Source organism: Zootoca vivipara, chromosome 8 (genome assembly GCF_963506605.1).
Source record: "Zootoca vivipara chromosome 8, rZooViv1.1, whole genome shotgun sequence".
NCBI classification, from domain to species: Eukaryota; Metazoa; Chordata; class Lepidosauria; order Squamata; family Lacertidae; genus Zootoca; species Zootoca vivipara.
In genome coordinates, this window is record NC_083283.1 from 9,667,419 (window position 1) to 9,683,794 (window position 16,376).

The 16,376-nt window shown below is 50.1% G+C and overlaps 1 protein-coding gene across 2 annotated transcripts in view; it reads right to left on the reverse strand.

Moving 5' to 3' along the window:
- Positions 1–940: 940 nt before the first annotated feature.
- The window catches only part of CCN4 (cellular communication network factor 4), a 34,583-nt gene continuing 19,147 nt past the window's right edge, over positions 941–16,376 (reverse strand). For both annotated transcript variants that reach the window (XM_035126163.2, XM_035126164.2), the window contains exons 2-5: positions 9,594–9,888; positions 4,300–4,557; positions 2,432–2,625; positions 941–1,267 (exon numbers count right to left, since the gene is read on the reverse strand). In XM_035126163.2, coding sequence (XP_034982054.2) covers positions 968–1,267; positions 2,432–2,625; positions 4,300–4,557; positions 9,594–9,888 — 1,047 coding nt within the window. In that variant the 3' untranslated portion in view covers positions 941–967. The remainder of the gene's footprint in view (positions 1,268–2,431; positions 2,626–4,299; positions 4,558–9,593; positions 9,889–16,376) is intronic.

Here is a 16,376-nt window from a genome sequence, read left to right on the forward strand (position 1 = left end):
TATTGTATTATTATTTGGCATGCAGTTTAAAATGCATTTTTTTAAAAGTTTTGTGTCTGTCTGTGTGTGTCTAAAATGGCTGATCTTATTTATATTTATAAGCCAACTTGTTTCAACATCTGATTTAATTGGTACATTTTATTGTCTATTTAATGTGAAGCATTTAGAGGTTTTGAGGATCAAGCAGTATAGAAATCCTGTTTAAGGAAAATACAGTGGTAGCTTGGTTTCCATTCGTCTTGGATTACGTTTTGGATTACAAACACGTCAAACCCGGAAGTGCATATCCCGGTTTGCAAGCTTTTTTTGGATTACAACCCATTTTTTTTGTATTACGAACAAAAAAAATTTGGAGGCCCCATTGGCGAAAGCGTGCCTTGGGTTACAACCTGTTTTGGTTTACAAACGGACCTCCAGAACAGATTATGGTTGTAAACCAAGGTACCGCTGTAAACGGGCAAGAAGTGTTTTATGTAGATGAAGCCCTGCACTTTAAAAGGAGTAATAGAATCTTAGAGTTGGTTGGAAGGGACCCTGGGGTCATCTAGTCCAACCCCCTGCAATGCAGGAATCTCATCTAAAGCATCCATGACAGATGGCCATCCAACCTCTGCTTCAAAAGCTCAAAGGAAATAATAAATCAAAAGGTCTACCCTGGAGCCAGGAGAACAGAAATATTTGAGAACCAGGGCACCCGGCAGAACACCCTATTGCTAAAAGACCATTTGAAATGACATGTGGAATCAAAGCAGACTTAGGCCAGGATGATTAGAAGAAAAAGGGGGGGGGGAGGATTTAAATCAACAAATGGTTTTGCTTTCACATACAGCAGACGGAAGATTCTCTCTTTTATTTTCGACCCTCTGTAAAATCAGAGCAATAAAACGTAGGAGTCGCCTCTCGCCCGCCTCCCTCCCTCCCTCCCTCCCTCCCTCCCTCCCTGTGCATGCCATCATACCCAGCCAACTTAATTAGCGACTTCAGAGTAATCGTGATAATGAGCTAAGTCGGCGAAAATGTCGTTGGGGTTCTTGCAGCTCAGGTTGCAAAAACAGGCGTTGATCCACATGACTTTCTTGGAGAACCCCGTCCCATCTGGGCACTCGAAGCTCACGTCGATGGTCTTTGACTTGTAAGGAGTACAGCAGCGATTGTCCACACAGATGCCACAGTATTTCGGCCGGTAAGCTGCCTTGCTCACACATCCAGACAGAGTATAGTTCATCAGCTCCTGCCTCCTGTACACTGCTAAGCATTTCTTTCCAGGCTAGAAACAACACGAGAGAGAAAGAGAGAGAGAGATGATAGCAATCAACTTGATCGATTAACGTTTTTATTTATGCCTCCAGTAATAATAATACTCATAATAATTTATTATTTCTACCCCGCCCATTTGGCTGCGTTTCCCCAGCCACTCTGGGCGGCTTTCAACAGAACATTAAAAACAGAACAAAACTTCTCCAAGAACTATAAGGAGGCTGGAAAGTGCTAGAAACTCTCAGCTGTCTTCATCGCTGACCATTGGCCATGCTGGCTGGGATTTATGGGAGCTAGAGTCCAACAACATCTAGAGGGCTATAGGTAGACTATCCCTGGGTTATGCAGTCTTCCTTCCCAGTTGTGAAATCCCTTGATTAAACCACAAGTCCCAGAATCCTCTGTGCCCCCATGTCAGGGACCATGCTGAGGAGGGCTGCATTGAGGAGGAATGGTGAGAGCCTCCCCCTCCCCCTGCTCCTGCTGAGGATCCTGAATCTTCCCACAGTACAGATTTGGAACAGTGGTTTGCAGAGGGACATAGTTCAGAAGGCAGAAGCTGGGAAGTACTGGATGGGGAACAGCTAGGAGGAGAAGCACGGGGGGGGGGGGGAGTTAACAGACTCACTGTGGCTGGAAAGCATCTGCTTAGCCCAAGGTCAAGAAGAGCAGATAAGGTGGCGGCACAGAAAGCACAGTGGTTGTGAGATCAGGTTACAAGATGCGGTAGTGACGTGGGTGACTAGGGAAGAAGTGGGTGGAACCCTTAATTGGGAGCACCATCATTCCTAGGAATGGATTCTTTGTTCTCTCGCTGTGATCATTAAAGTTTCTAACTGGTAAGAGACTCCTTTCTCTTTGTTCTGCTTATCTACTGCCAAAGGGGGGAAAGGAAGCCGATTCCCTGAAGCCTGATACCCCATCATGTTGTCCAGCTCTTTGGACAGGATAAAGCTGCAATTGGATAGCCTCTGTAAGTGACCACTCTGGTCTCAAAACACCCAGGAAGGGAATGCGGAAAAACACTAGAAGGCAAGGACTTAGAACTGGCATCATCTGGAAATGCCATAAAAAGTGAGTGGGCATCCCAGAGAAATTGTGGGAGCATCTTGTGGGTGGTTGGGGAAACAAGAGCAATCCTACAAGCAGGACTTGTGCCTGTATTATCCCGTACCTTAATGTGCTTGGCGATGTCCTCTTCACATGGGCGCATGTTACAGAGCCGGGTCTCTTTTGTCGGGCGGCACTGGTCGTTCTCGTTCGAGATTCTTTGGGACGTGCCCATCCCGCAGGTCTTTGAGCAGGGGCTCCAGGAAGAGGTGTGGAGGATGCAGTTTTTCTGCCACGACTCAATTTCCCCTTCGTAAACTGTAAAAAAAAAGAGAGAGGAAAGGAACACATGGCATTAGGTGAGCTTATGTGCCATCCTCAGGAATGGCACAGAGTTCCCTGTGAAGATGAATTGGCTGTTAAACCACTCTAATTGAAAGAAGAAGAAAAACACATAAACGTAATATGCCGTATAGTAACAATTGCAAAGCTATTTACTAGAAACTACTTCTCAAAAATCAGATACAGCTTCTTATAATGTCAAAATCAGCATCGTGACATAATATGTTAAAATGTAGCTTTCCAGTTGACCACCAAGTCCAGTATGTACAAAATACAAGTCCTATTCAGTATTGTCAGTGCCGTAGTACATTCTTTTCTAATTTCTTCATCTTCTCTTGTATTTTTCTGTCTGTCGCATTGCTTAGAAGAGTGGCATGAAATAATCTTCTAAATGTCTAATGAAGATGATTGGGTTGGCGGACAAAAGAACCTGGCACTGATGGATGCTGGCACAGGAAGACAAGACAAGGATTCCTGGATATTCCCCTGTTTCATAGGCATTCTGGTGTTTTTTGGTTTTTCTTTTCTTTTCTTTTCTTTTCTTTTAAACCACTCTGGCAATTGTAGCTCTGCGAGGGGACTCGGGGTCTCCTAACAACTCACAGGGCCCTTAACAAACTACAGTTCCTAGGATTCTTGGGGGGGGGGGGAGCCATGTCTGCTGAAAATGGTACGATGCTTGTTTAAATGCATAGTGCGAATGTGGCCTTAAATATGAGCTAAATGAACCAGTGCTCTGCCCCTGTATAATACAGCTTCCTGCCTTTTTCCCTGCTTGAGGAAAACCACCTTAGAAGGGTAGATCAGGCTTCCTCAAACTCGGCCCTCCAGATGTTTTGAGACTACAATTCCCACCATCCCTGACCCCTGTGTTAGTAAATTCAGTTCCACCTTAAGCATTATACCTTAAGGGTTAGACATGTTGCTGAGGTAGTGTGTCACATGTCTAGGCGTTTCTGATATATGCTGAGTTTGCTGTATGAGTTAGTAGCCATGTAGCTCTTTGCTCTTAGCCATGTAGCTCTTTGCTCTTAGCTCTGCAGCCATGCTGATTGCTGGATTGCTGTAATGCTGTTACTATAGAAGGAGGAGAAGCACCACTCGCTCTCTCTTCTAAGTGTACTTAGAATGCTGTAAATAAACTGCTAATGAAAATGCAGGATGCCTCTCATCTGCCTCATCCTCTCCGCTAGCACTGCGTGGATAAGCTCTGCTAATTATGTGCCCATCTACTGCGGTCCCTGGGTCGTGTTCCGCTTGAGACACCGGCTCCTGGAGGGAGAGAACAAGAAGGGGTGCTGTCGGCTCCCCAGTTTCGGTGAATGTCTCAACACCCTGGTCCTGCCAGCTAGGGATCTTGGGAGTTGTAGGCCAAAAACATCTGCAGGGCCAAGTTTGAGGAAGCCTGGGGTAGATGTTGAGCTAGAAAAGGGCCAGCAGGTAAAAAATTAAGCACCTCTTCTCAATTCCCTCCACGCCCAGCCCTCAAGTGGCTGTTGGTTTCGATTTGTTTTCGTTGCAGAGAAAGGGTGGAACAAGTTACACCTGGAACTCCATGCTGCAGGGAGTTTGCCCCTAAAAGCTGTGGGGAGCTTTCTTCCTCCGAAGTCTTAGAAAGTTGCTACACACACGCGCGCACACCGCCAATACCTGCAGAGGAGATGTGCCGTGGGGAGGTCTTTCTGATTTTCTTGGAGTCGTCGCAGACCCACTGTTCGCAGCACTGCCCCTTCAACTTAATCTGTTTGGGGTTGGGGCACCAAATGAGGGGCGGCTTGGAGTCTCTGCAGGTGGGGACGCAGCCCACGGCTCCTCCGATGCAGGTGCAATTGTACTTGCAATTGGGCTGGAAGGACTGTCCGTTCTTGTACCTGACCCCATCGAGGATGCAGTCGAGGCCGACAATTTCTACAAAAGGAAGCGGGGAAATACATCAAGAGAGAGAGAGTTCTAAAAGCCCAGGCTCAAATGACATCTGACATCAACTTACAGCAACGATCAGGTTTTGAATACAGTACACAGGTTTTCCTCCCTTCCCTCCCTCCCTCCCTCCCTCCCTCCCTCCCTCCCTCCCTCCCTCCCTTCTAACACAGCACCAGGCAAGGGCAGGTTATCTATTTACTTATAAGCACTTTTGTAAACTGCCCACTCCTTAAATTACCAAGGCGGGGTACAATAAATTAAACACTGCAATGTAAAATCGTAAACATGCAGAAATACCATAACATAAATTTGTCAAATTTTATGTTGTGAACCGCCCTGAAACCTACGGGTATGGGGCCTAACAACAACAACAACAACAACAACACAGTCAAACCTTGATTGTCAAACGTAATCCTTTCCAGAAGCCTGTTCAGCTTCCAAAACGTTTGACAACCTAGGTGGGGCTTCCGATTGGCTGAAGGAGCTTCCTGCACTCAAGCGGAAGTTGTGTCGAACGTTTGGCTTCCAAAAAACGTTCGAAAGCCAGAACACTTACTGTTTGGGAGCCAAAAAGTATGATAACAGAGGTTTTCGGGAACCGAGGTTTGGCGGTAGTAGTAGTAGTAGTAGTAGTAGTAGTAATAGCCAGTTTAATTCTCTAATTAAAACTTGGTGAAACAATGACATTTCCAGAAGGCAGTGAGATATATGGATTGTAAGTACCCATCTGATTTACACAGATTTCTTTCTTCCCTGGAGAAAAGAAGCCCAACAGGTAGAGCACAAGGGCAGGTAGTTCTTTCTCTCATTATTTCCCAGTTTGCAACTGGTATCCAGAGGCATGCGGCCCCTGATCATGTAAGGAGCATCTAACCATTGTGACTAGGAGCCAACAGCATTATCCTCTAGGAATGTTAAAGCCAGCTCCATTGGCAACAACAACAACAACAACAACAACAACAACAACAACAAATTATTATTATTATTATTATTATCATCATCATTATTATTATTAATACCCTGCCCATCTGGCTGGGTTTCCCCAGCCACTGTGGGCGGATCCCAAAAGAGTTAAAAGCACAATCGAACATCAAATATTAACAACTTCCCTAAACAGAGCTGCCTTCAGATGTCTTCTAAAAGTCAGATAGTTGTTTATTTCCCTGACACCTGATGGGAGGGCATTCCACAGGGCGGGTGCTGCTACCCTCTGATTGGTTCCTTGTAACCTCACTTCCTGCAGTGGAGGAACCAGCAGAAGGCCCTCGGAGCTGGACCTCAGTGCCCGGGCTGAATTATGCTACAATGCTACATCTCCCACCTTTCAGTTTCACAGCTGGACCCCAGCTTCTAATGAGGAAGGGAGAAATCCTTATTCATGTTCTGTGCATAATTCTTTAAAAAAAACCCAAAAAAACCCCGCCTTTAAATAGTCCCCAGTTAGTACTTGCATGGTGAGATTCAGGTGCTTTTACATGCAGGACCCAGGTGGTGCTGTGGTTAAACCACTGAGCCTAGGGCTTGCTGATCAGAAGGTTGGCAGTTCGAATCCCTGTGATGGGGTGAGCTCCCGTTGCTTGGTCCCAGCTCCTGCCAACCTAGCAGTTCGAAAGCACGTCAAAATGCAAGTAGATAAATAGGAACCGCTACAGCGGGAAGGTAAACGGCGTTTCCATGTGCTGCTCTGGTTCACCAGAAGCGGCTTTGTCATGCTGGCCACATGACCTGGAAGCTATACGCCGGCTCCCTCGGCCAATAATGCGAGATGAGCGCGCAACCCCAGAGTCGGTCACGACTGGACCTAATGGTCAGGGGTCCCTTTACCTTTACCTTTACCATGCATTACAACTTGGTGAAAATTCCTAAATTATTGGTACAGGAACACAATAATGGCTTGTAAAAGCCATGCAGTCTGAGCTTGGAGCAACCAGCCCAGACCTGTTTCCATGCAGGAGTTCACATGGTAGACCGAAGGAAGAATATATTGACTTCCTTTCTCCCAAGGTGAAGTGAAGTGATCTAGCTAAGCCTGGCAGGACAGCTTACTCTATGGCATTAATCCTTTCATGAATTAATTAGACTTAAGCATGTTGGTTATCCCACACTTTTTAGCAACTCATTCAGAGTGAATGACAATCTACTGGAAACCCAAATTTCCCTTTGTTCCGATTTGGCATTAAAGAGAGGTTTTTCCTGGGTTAAGGGGCGGGAGCGGGGATCTCCGAAAAGTGCTCAGACGCAGAGCGTTAAAAGTGTGGACTCATGCCTATAAAGTGTGGGGCAAAAGGTAACTGTGGGTGAGCCCTTATACTGAGCCAAAGAATTGATCCCTCTGGCTCAGTATGGTCTACAGTACATTGAAGGACACTGGTTCTCTCCAGGGTTTCCAAAGCTGAACTACAGCCCTTCCCAAGGTAATATGAAATCCACAGTGCAGGTTACGACTTGTGAAATCACAGACTTTCAAAGCCAACCCCTTTTGTCTCGAGTTCACAGGTGTTTGTACAAATGCTTACAGTATGGAACTAGTAGTTTGTTTTTGCTTTATTTCTCTCCCACAGGAACACACACAGCTCCTGCAGTTTTCATAGAATATCCTGTTTCAACTGCAGACAAAAATGGGACTGAGCCATTGAGTTTTTGCACTTTTACTACAATGATCCTGCCCATTTAGGAGTGTGGGTGTGTGAGGGGGGTGCTGTGCTTGTTGGATTTTGTTTTAAATACAGGGGGAAATTCCCAAACTTGAGATCAAGTTGTAAGCAGATCTGCATGTTTCCCCCCTCCTGGGTTTGCCAATGTTTTGCATGGCTTCAAAGCCAAACCAGGTTTTCAATACCCCGGTGATCCTATTTCGACACTTGGAGTGTTTACTGTGTAACCTCAAACCTTACAAATTGGTTGGGAACTTGAATTTTCTGGAACAGCGTGCAATAAATATTTTGGTCTGAATTTAACCGTGAGCTGGAACACCCAAAGCAACAAAGAAATGATGCTAAGAAGAAAAAGAAGAAGTGTGAAAAGATGAAAAATGCTTGTACAAATTGATAAAGCTCACAGAATTAGCAAACATGACAGCCAAATAAGGAACTCAGATGAATCATTGAATCATAGAATCATAGAGTTGGAAGAGACCACAAGGGCCATCCAGTCCAACCCCCTGCCAAGCAGGAAACACCATCAAAGCATTCTTGACATATGCCTGTCAAGCCTCTGCTTAAAGACCTCCAAAGAAGGAGACTCCACCACACTTCTTGGCAGCAAATTCCACTGCCAAACAGCTCTTACTGTCAGGAAGCTCCTCCTAATTTTTAGGTGGAATCTTCTTTCTTGTAGTTTGAATCCATTGCTCCGTGTCCGCTTCTCTGGAGTAGCAGAAAACAACCTTTCTCCCTCCTCTATATGACATCCTTTAATATATTTGAACATGGCTATCATATCACCCCTTAACCTTCTCTTCTCCAGGCTAAACATACCCAGCTCCCTAAGCCGTTCCTAATAAGGCATCGTTTCCAGGCCTTTGACCATTTTGGTTGCCCTCTTCTGGACACATTCCAGCTTGTCAGTATCCTTCTTGAACTGTGGTGCCCAGAACTGGACACAGTACTCCAGGTGAGGTCTGACCAGAGCAGAATACAGTGGTACTATTACTTCCCTTGATCTAGATGCTATACTCCTACTGATGCAGCCCAGAATTGGGAAGACAAAGGAGGGAGTGGGAATACCTTATAGAATATCTCAAAAGAAATGGCATTACAGTAAACCTGCAAGTAGGGGTAATTCTTTGAACAACAGTAGAAAATGACGGAAATAAAAAAGGGTGGAGAATTAATGCAGATGCAGCAAATTAAGGCTTTGTTAGAATGCCACTGAAGTCAGACTGGGAAATCTGCACAGAAACAATGTAATATGAAATATGTATGGTGTAAAATGAAAACTGGAAAATGCATAAAACAGTGGTTTTCAACCAATGTGCCATGGCACCCTGAGGTGCCTTGAATGATGGTCAGGGCTTCTGGCCTCTGTCCCTCTTTCCTTCCCTCCCTCCCTCCCTCCTCTGATGTCCCCTCACATCTCTCCCTCCCAAAAGCTTGCACAGCTGTTTAGAATCATAGAATCATAGAGTTGGAAGAGACCACAAGGGCCATCCAGTCCAACCCCCTGTTTGTTGCAGCAACCCTGGCTACAAGCTCCCCAGGTGAATGGTGCCTCTGGGGCTGGCCAGGGGGTGCTTCCCAGGCGCCTGTGGGGCAGTGTGAGGAGGCACCTCTCTTTGGGGTGGGGGTGGGGGTGGGGGGCAGCTCAGAGACAAGGGTCGGCAATTGCAGCTGCCTGGAGGACTCCCAAGGAGAGGAGTCTGAGGGAACAAGGGAGGGTGTTCGAAAAAGAGTGAGAGGCTCCTAGTTCTGCAGGCAAGAGATGACATAACTGGGCTCCTGAGCCCCACAGGGGTGCCGCAGAAAAAATGTAGTTGGTCAAGGGAATCATGGACTCAAAAGGGTTGAAAACCTCTGACATAAATAAAAATAAAAAGAAGCAACGTCGCCAGATGTTGCTAGAGTGGAACAAGGCAAATCCAGAAGCAAAGGGTCACAAAGAGGAAGAAAACTAAACCCTGACAATGCTTTACAGCATTATTGTTGTGGTTATTATCATTTTATTTAATGCATTTACAGTGGCACCTTTGGTTTTCGAACGTAATCCGTTCCGGAAGACCGTTCGAGTTCTGAAACATTTGACAACCGAAAACTCAGTAGCCGACAGCTAGGCCTCAGGATCTTGCACTCAGCAGAAGCTACGCAGCATGTTCAATGTCTGAGGCGTGTTCGAAAACCGAAGCGTTTACTTCCGGGTTTACGGCGTTTCGAAAACCGAAATGTTCGTCCACGGAGATGTTAAAAAACCGAGGTGCCACTGAATAGCCTGCCTTTCTCAGTCTACTTTAAGAGAAGAAACAGCCTGGGACACGTTCAGACCGACAGGAAGCGCCATGACCCGTATGAAAGAAGTACATCACTTACGTGAACACACTCCTATTTCGTACCTAGGTCTGTCTCTGCTGTAGTCACAGTACAGCCCCCTGTGGACGTCGCAAGTGTCTGCCTCGGTGCAATTCTCCCCCAACTGCTTGGCACATGTGTTGCAGCACTCACAGCCGTCAATCATCAGGCTGACACCCGCCGGGCAGACGGGCGGCGTCTTCGGACATTCGCACGGCCACTTACAGTACTGCGTCCGCGCGTAAGCCTCGGTCGCGGAGGAGGTGGCAGGGGGTGACATGGTAGCCGTGGCCGTGGTGATGTTCTGGGCAAAGACCTGGGTAAGAAAAGAAGAAAAAGCATAGCAGGAAAACTCATGAAGCCTTCAGGGATCCAGTGACAGGTTCACTAATCTCTCCACAGATCTACCCAGTGCTGGTATGGAGAACATAGAAACCTAGGACTCATACAGAGTCTTGCTCAGTATTGTCTACACTGACTGGCAGCAGCTCTCCAGGGCAGGAGTCTCTCTCAGCCCTACCTGGTGATGCCAGGAGTTGAACTCAGGACCCACTTGCAATGCAGATGCTCTACCACTGAGCTATGGTTCTTCTCTGCCATGTCTTTTCCCCACTGCCCACGACAGCCATTTTGTGCTGGAACCCACGGCACTATTATCAAGGTATTTCAACAAGGGCAGGGGAGAGGAATATTGCAGATACAGTCGTTCCTTGGATCCCAAATGCCTTGGTACTCAGACATTTTGGCTCCCAAATGTTGCAAACCCAGAAGTGAGTGTTCCAGTTTGTGAACGTTCTTTGGAACCTGAACGTCCAAAGGAGCTTCCTGCAGCCAATCAGAAGCTGCACTTTGGTTTCCAAATGCTTTGGAAGTTGAACAAACTTCCGGAACGGATTCCGTTCGACTTCCAAAGTACGACTGTATTAATATTGCACAGCTTGAAGCAGCTGAAACGGCTAAAAACTGACTCTTTATATGCCTAAATACTGACTCTTATTGGAATAAAAATTCTCCAGACCCATAATTGAAAAGTTTCACTTGCAGAACTTTTTTCAAAACAGATACAAAATCAAATAATGATGCATCTTGTGAGGGACAGGGGATATCGCGAAGTCCCTCCCCTCCTGAGTTCAAGCCCAGCACTGACCACAGGGGAAAGCAGAGGGAGCTCTGATTCCAGTGGGGAAGCAGGAAGTCGGGTCCGAGGCTCAGGCAAGGTAGCGGAGCCAGGGTCCCAGGTGGGACAGGAAGGGGCAAGTAAGGGGGGAAGACCCATCCCTCCAACGCCAGAATTACGCAGAAAGAGGAGGGGCAAGAGGATGGGTCTGCCGAGGCTTTTGTGCTGGGGAAAGACGCGCCAAAAGTCATTCGGAGGTTCTGATACCGACTGAACACATTACTCTGTGTAAATAGCAATGAACTTAGCACTGTAAATACGCAGCACCAATAAAAGAATAAAATGCAGAGCTGCGTAGCGTCGTTACTCTGAAGTAGCCTACTCCGGCCACTGTGACAGCAACCTCCGAATCTTTTTGGGCTACTTTGGAGTTGCCGGGATGAGCGTGTCAGAGGCGGAGAAATGGCGGCAGCTCGCTGAACAAGCACAAGAGGAGCTGCAGAAGCTGCATCTGCAGGCACAGGGAGAATTAAAGGCAGCAAAAGAAGAGACTAAGAAGGTCCAGGAAGACCGGCTACAACTTGCGGAACAGGTGAGAGCGCTTCAGGAAAGAGAGCAGCAATTAAGGGCGGTGGCGGTAGACCTCCAAAGCAAGCTAGATGCAGAGAAAGACAAGGCGGGAGGGGCTCCCCAAGTCCAAGTGCTGCCAGGAAGGAGAGCAGGGACCCTTGTAAGCAAGTTCAATGGAGACCCGAGGGAATATCATGGCTTTGAGACTGAGATCGTGTATGCTCTTGAGCTGCACCAGAATGAGTTCCCCGATGATGAGCACAGAGTAGCGTTTATTGTGGAACATCTTACCGGAGCAGCCAGGGAGTGGCTAAGACCATTAATCGCAACCAAGAATCCTTGCATGAAAAATGTTCAACAATTTCTAGAAGGTTTGAGGACGATGTATTCGTCAGATAGTCATTTGGACCAGACTAAGGAGGAACTGCATAATTTACGACAAGGAAATATGACAGTTCGCGCATATTGGGCGAAATTCACCATGCTGGTGCACAGACTGGGGTGGGTTTTGGAGTCGCCTCCTATGCAAGCTGCGTTTTACTTGGGTTTGCACGAGGACGTGAAGGATGAACTCTCGAGAGGTCCAAAGCCCAGTACTATGGATCAGCTGAGCAAAGCGGCTCTGGCGGTGGGGGTGAGGCAGGAATCCCGGTGGAACGACAAGCAAGCGACGCGCGCAAAGCGGGCTTGGTTCCCACGGTCGCAGGAGAAGCCACTCCCTCAACAACCCTTTCAAGCCACGCCTGGAGCCAGCCAGGACCAGGAGCCCATGCAGATTGATAGCGCGCGCGCGCGGGCTTTTCAAACCCCAGCGGCGCCAAGACGCAAGGAGGGAAGGGGCGGGAATTGCTTTCTCTGCAACTCACCCCAGCATCTCGTCAGAGACTGCCCACATCGCAGGGAGTGGCAAGGAAAGGCGGGAACGGTGGTGCCCTCCCCCACTGACGCAGCACCACAGCAGGGAAACGGGAAAGCCTGGCTGCAGGAGACAAGGGGCAGCAGCCAGGCACAGTCAGCAGACAACAGCCCCAGCCCGCCCACCCGCACAGAGAGGAGCAGAGCCAGCCCACCCCTCCCAGAGCAGGAGTGGTTCTAGAAGTGACGCTAACGCTCCCAAATGGCTATCCCCTGACGGTCCTCGCCCTAATTGACAGTGGGGCGTCCGCCAACTTCTTCTCGAGAAGCTTTGCAGAAGAGCACCAAATCCAGCTTTTGCAGTTAGATTTTCCTCTGCACGTGGCAACCATTGACGGCAGGGAGCTGCTGGGAGGGGCCATCACACATCAAACCCCCCCCATGAGAATGACGGTGGGAAGGCACTCAGAGACACTGGCGTTCAACGTCACCACCATCTCAGACCCCCCCATCGTCTTGGGCATGAGCTGGCTGGCGCGCCACGACCCCTCCATCAGTTGGCACCAGAGGTGCATCACGTTTGGGTCGGACTTTTGTCTGGAACATTGCATGCAGCACCAACCAGGGGAGGGGCCTCCGATAGCCACGGTGGCCACCATGCATATCAAAGGGGGTGTGGCAATACCCAAGCAGTACTGGGACCTGCAGGAGGTCTTCAGCGAAGCGGAGTCCGACCACCTACCCCCGCACAGGCCTTTTGACTGCCAGATCAACCTGGTGCCAGGGGCGACGATACCCCCAGCCAAGCTGTACGCCATGTCAGACCAGGAGCTGGAGGATCTGTGCGCTTTCATCGACAAGAACCTCAAGCGGGGGTTCATAAGGGAAAGCAAGGCAGCAGGGGGCAGCCCGGTCTTCTGGGTGGACAAGAAAGACACGCAACAGCGCCGTCTTGTGGTGGACTTTAGACGGCTGAATTCGGTGACAGAGCCAGTGGCTTTCCCCATGCCCAGAGTGGATGATCTCCTGACAGCGGCACGCAGGGGCAAGATTTTCACCAAGCTGGACCTAAGGGGGGCGTACAACTTGATCAGGATCCGGGAAGGAGATGAATGGAAAACCACGATGTTCACGCCTCTGGGCTCTTTTGAATATCTGGTGATGCCCTTCGGTTTGCAAGGGGGCTCAGCATGCTTCCAGGCCTTCATGCACCACGTCCTGGGGTCCCTCCTCTTCAGGAAATGCTTGGTCTTCCTAGATGACATCCTTATCTACTCGAATGACCCAGTGCAGCATGTGAAAGATGTCAGAGAGGTGTTGCAACGCCTGAAGGAGAACCACCTGTATGTGAAGCTGGAGAAGTGCAAGTTTCACACCAAAGAGGTGGACTTCCTGGGCTACAAGCTATCAGACAAGGGGCTGGCGATGGACAAGGACAAGGTGCAGGCCATCCTGGACTGGCACAGCCCCAGGACGCGCAAAGATGCCCAACGCCTACTAGGCTTCGCTAACTTCTACAGGAAGTTCATCAAGAACTTCTCTCGCGTTACGGCTCCCATCACGGACTGCCTGAGAGGCAAGCAGAAGTTCAGGTGGACACCAGAGGCGCAAGCAGCGTTCGAAAGCCTCAAGAGAGTGTTCGCCTCAGACCAGAACCTGTTCCATGTGGTGCAGGACGCGCCCCTACGCATTGAGACAGATGCTTCTGAAAAAGCTGTGGGCGCGATTTTGTTGCAACTGGACGCCAACAGGGAGTGGAGACCCTGTGCCTTCTTCTCCAGGAAGCTGACACAGCCTGAACGCAACTACACAGTGTTTGATAGGGAACTTCTTGCGATCTACGCTGCGTTCCAGCACTGGCGACACTTCCTGGTGGGCGCAAAGCACCCCATCCAGGTGTGCACAGACCACAAGAACCTGGAGTTCTGGAGAACGGCCAGGGTGCTCAACCAGCGGCAGATACGGTGGGCAGAGTTCTTCTCGAACTTCAACTTCTCCATCCACTACATCCCGGGGGAGCAGAATGTCAGGGCGGATGCCCTCTCCCGCAAGCCAGAGTACATGGAGGAGGAGGCGCCACCAGCACCCAGGCACATCTTCCCCCCGTCAGCATGGTCCTGCGGAGCAGCAGTGGTGAGCGAGGCAGAACTCACAGCACTGACGGCAGCGGATGAATTTGCCAACCGCATCTTCAGAGAGCTGAGAGGGGGGAGGGAGCAGGCAAAAGACTTTGCAGAACGCAGGGGGCTGCTTTTCTACAAGGGTGCACTCTACCTGCCCACCACCCAGCTTAGACGTACGGTCCTCAAGCAGATGCACGACAACCCAACGGCGGGTCATTTTGGAAGGGACAAAACCGCCCACCTAGTCATGAGACACTTTTGGTGGCCAGGGGTGCGGGAAGATGTTCGAGACTATGTACGGGGCTGTGACACCTGCCAGCGGGCAAAGGTGGTCAGAGCAGCGCCACCAGGCTTGCTGGAGCCCTTAGCCACCCCACACAGGCCGTGGGAAGTGGTGTCCATGGACTTCATCACAGATCTGCCTTCTTCCAGGGGCAAGACCGCAGTGTTGGTGGTGGTGGACCTCATGTCCAAAATGTGCCACTTTATACCGTGTGCCAGGGCGGTCTCGGCAGAAGAGACAGCCAAACTGTTTGTGGACCACGTGTTCAGACTGCATGGATTACCTTTAAGGGTTATTTCGGATAGAGGCCGCCAATTTGTTTCCAGGTTCTGGAGGCGGCTCATGAACCTCCTGCAGGTGGAGGTCAGCTTGTCGACAGCTAGACACCCGCAGACCAACGGACAGGCGGAGAGAGTCAACGCCATTCTGCAGCAGTACCTGAGATGCTACGTCAGCCAGCGGCAAACAGACTGGGTGGATAGACTGCCACTGGCAGAATTTGCCTACAACAATGCGGTGCACGTCTCCACAGGGGTGTCGCCCTTTAAGGCCAATTACGGGCGCGACCTCAGATCTTTCCCAGAGAGGGAGGGGGAGGAGGAGGAGGAGGGCCCACAGGCTGAGGATTGGGCAGAGGAACTGGAGACGGTGCACCAGCAGCTCAGAGAACACTTGGAGAGGGCCAAGGAAGCGTACAAAAGGGGGGCAGATCGCCATAGGCGACAAGGGGAGGTCATCAGGGTGGGGGACAAGGTTTGGTTGTCCTCGGAGGGCCTGCCCACCAGAGGGAGGTGCAAAAAGCTGGCGCCCAGAAGGCTGGGTCCTTTCACAGTCACGCAACAGGTCAACCCGGTGGCATACAGGCTGGCACTGCCAGAGGACATGAGGGTGCATCCAGTGTTTCATAGATCGCTGCTGTCGCCGTACAGGGAAAGCAGCAGGCTCCGAGACAGCGAACACACCCCCGAGGGAGGGGGGGAGAGGGGAGGCAGGGAGCAACTCAATGAAGCCACGGCCATCCTTGATTCACGGAGGGGGGTGGGGGGACTGGAGTACCTCATGGCATGGGAGGACGCTCCGCCCTCCCAGAATGAATGGGTCCCCGCCACTCAGATACAGGAGGAATTCTTGGTGGAAGAATTTCACGCCCTCTTCCCCCACAGACCCAAGCCCTGGCACATGGAAAGGGAGGGGGAGGAGGAGGAGGCACGGGAGAGCAGCTCACCATGGCGCTGGGAAGCGGAGTTTGAGGAATCGGGAGACGAGATATGGGTGTCACCAAGATCCACCCAGTCAGAGGCAGAAGCAGATTGGCAGCACATTTTTACCCCCACCAGCTCAGACGCCACGGACTTTTTGGGATTCCAGTCCTCCCAGGCGGAAGGGGGGGCCTCGCAGGAATGGGCGGAGGTGTTCACACCAACGGGCTCGGAAAGCACTGAGTTCCTAGGCTTCCAGTCGTCACCGACACCTGGGGGGGACCTGGGGAGGGGAGAAGGGGAGCTTGGAAGGGGGGTGGATGTGAGGGACAGGGGATATCGTGAAGTCCCTCCCCTCCTGAGTTCAAGCCCAGCACTGACCACAGGGGAAAGCAGAGGGAGCTCTGATTCCAGTGGGGAAGCAGGAAGTCGGGTCCGAGGCTCAGGCAAGGTAGCGGAGCCAGGGTCCCAGGTGGGACAGGAAGGGGCAAGTAAGGGGGGAAGACCCATCCCTCCAACGCCAGAATTACGCAGAAAGAGGAGGGGCAAGAGGATGGGTCTGCCGAGGCTTTTGTGCTGGGGAAAGACGCGCCAAAAGTCATTCGGAGGTTCTGATACCGACTGAACACATTACTCTGTGTAAATAGCAATGAACTT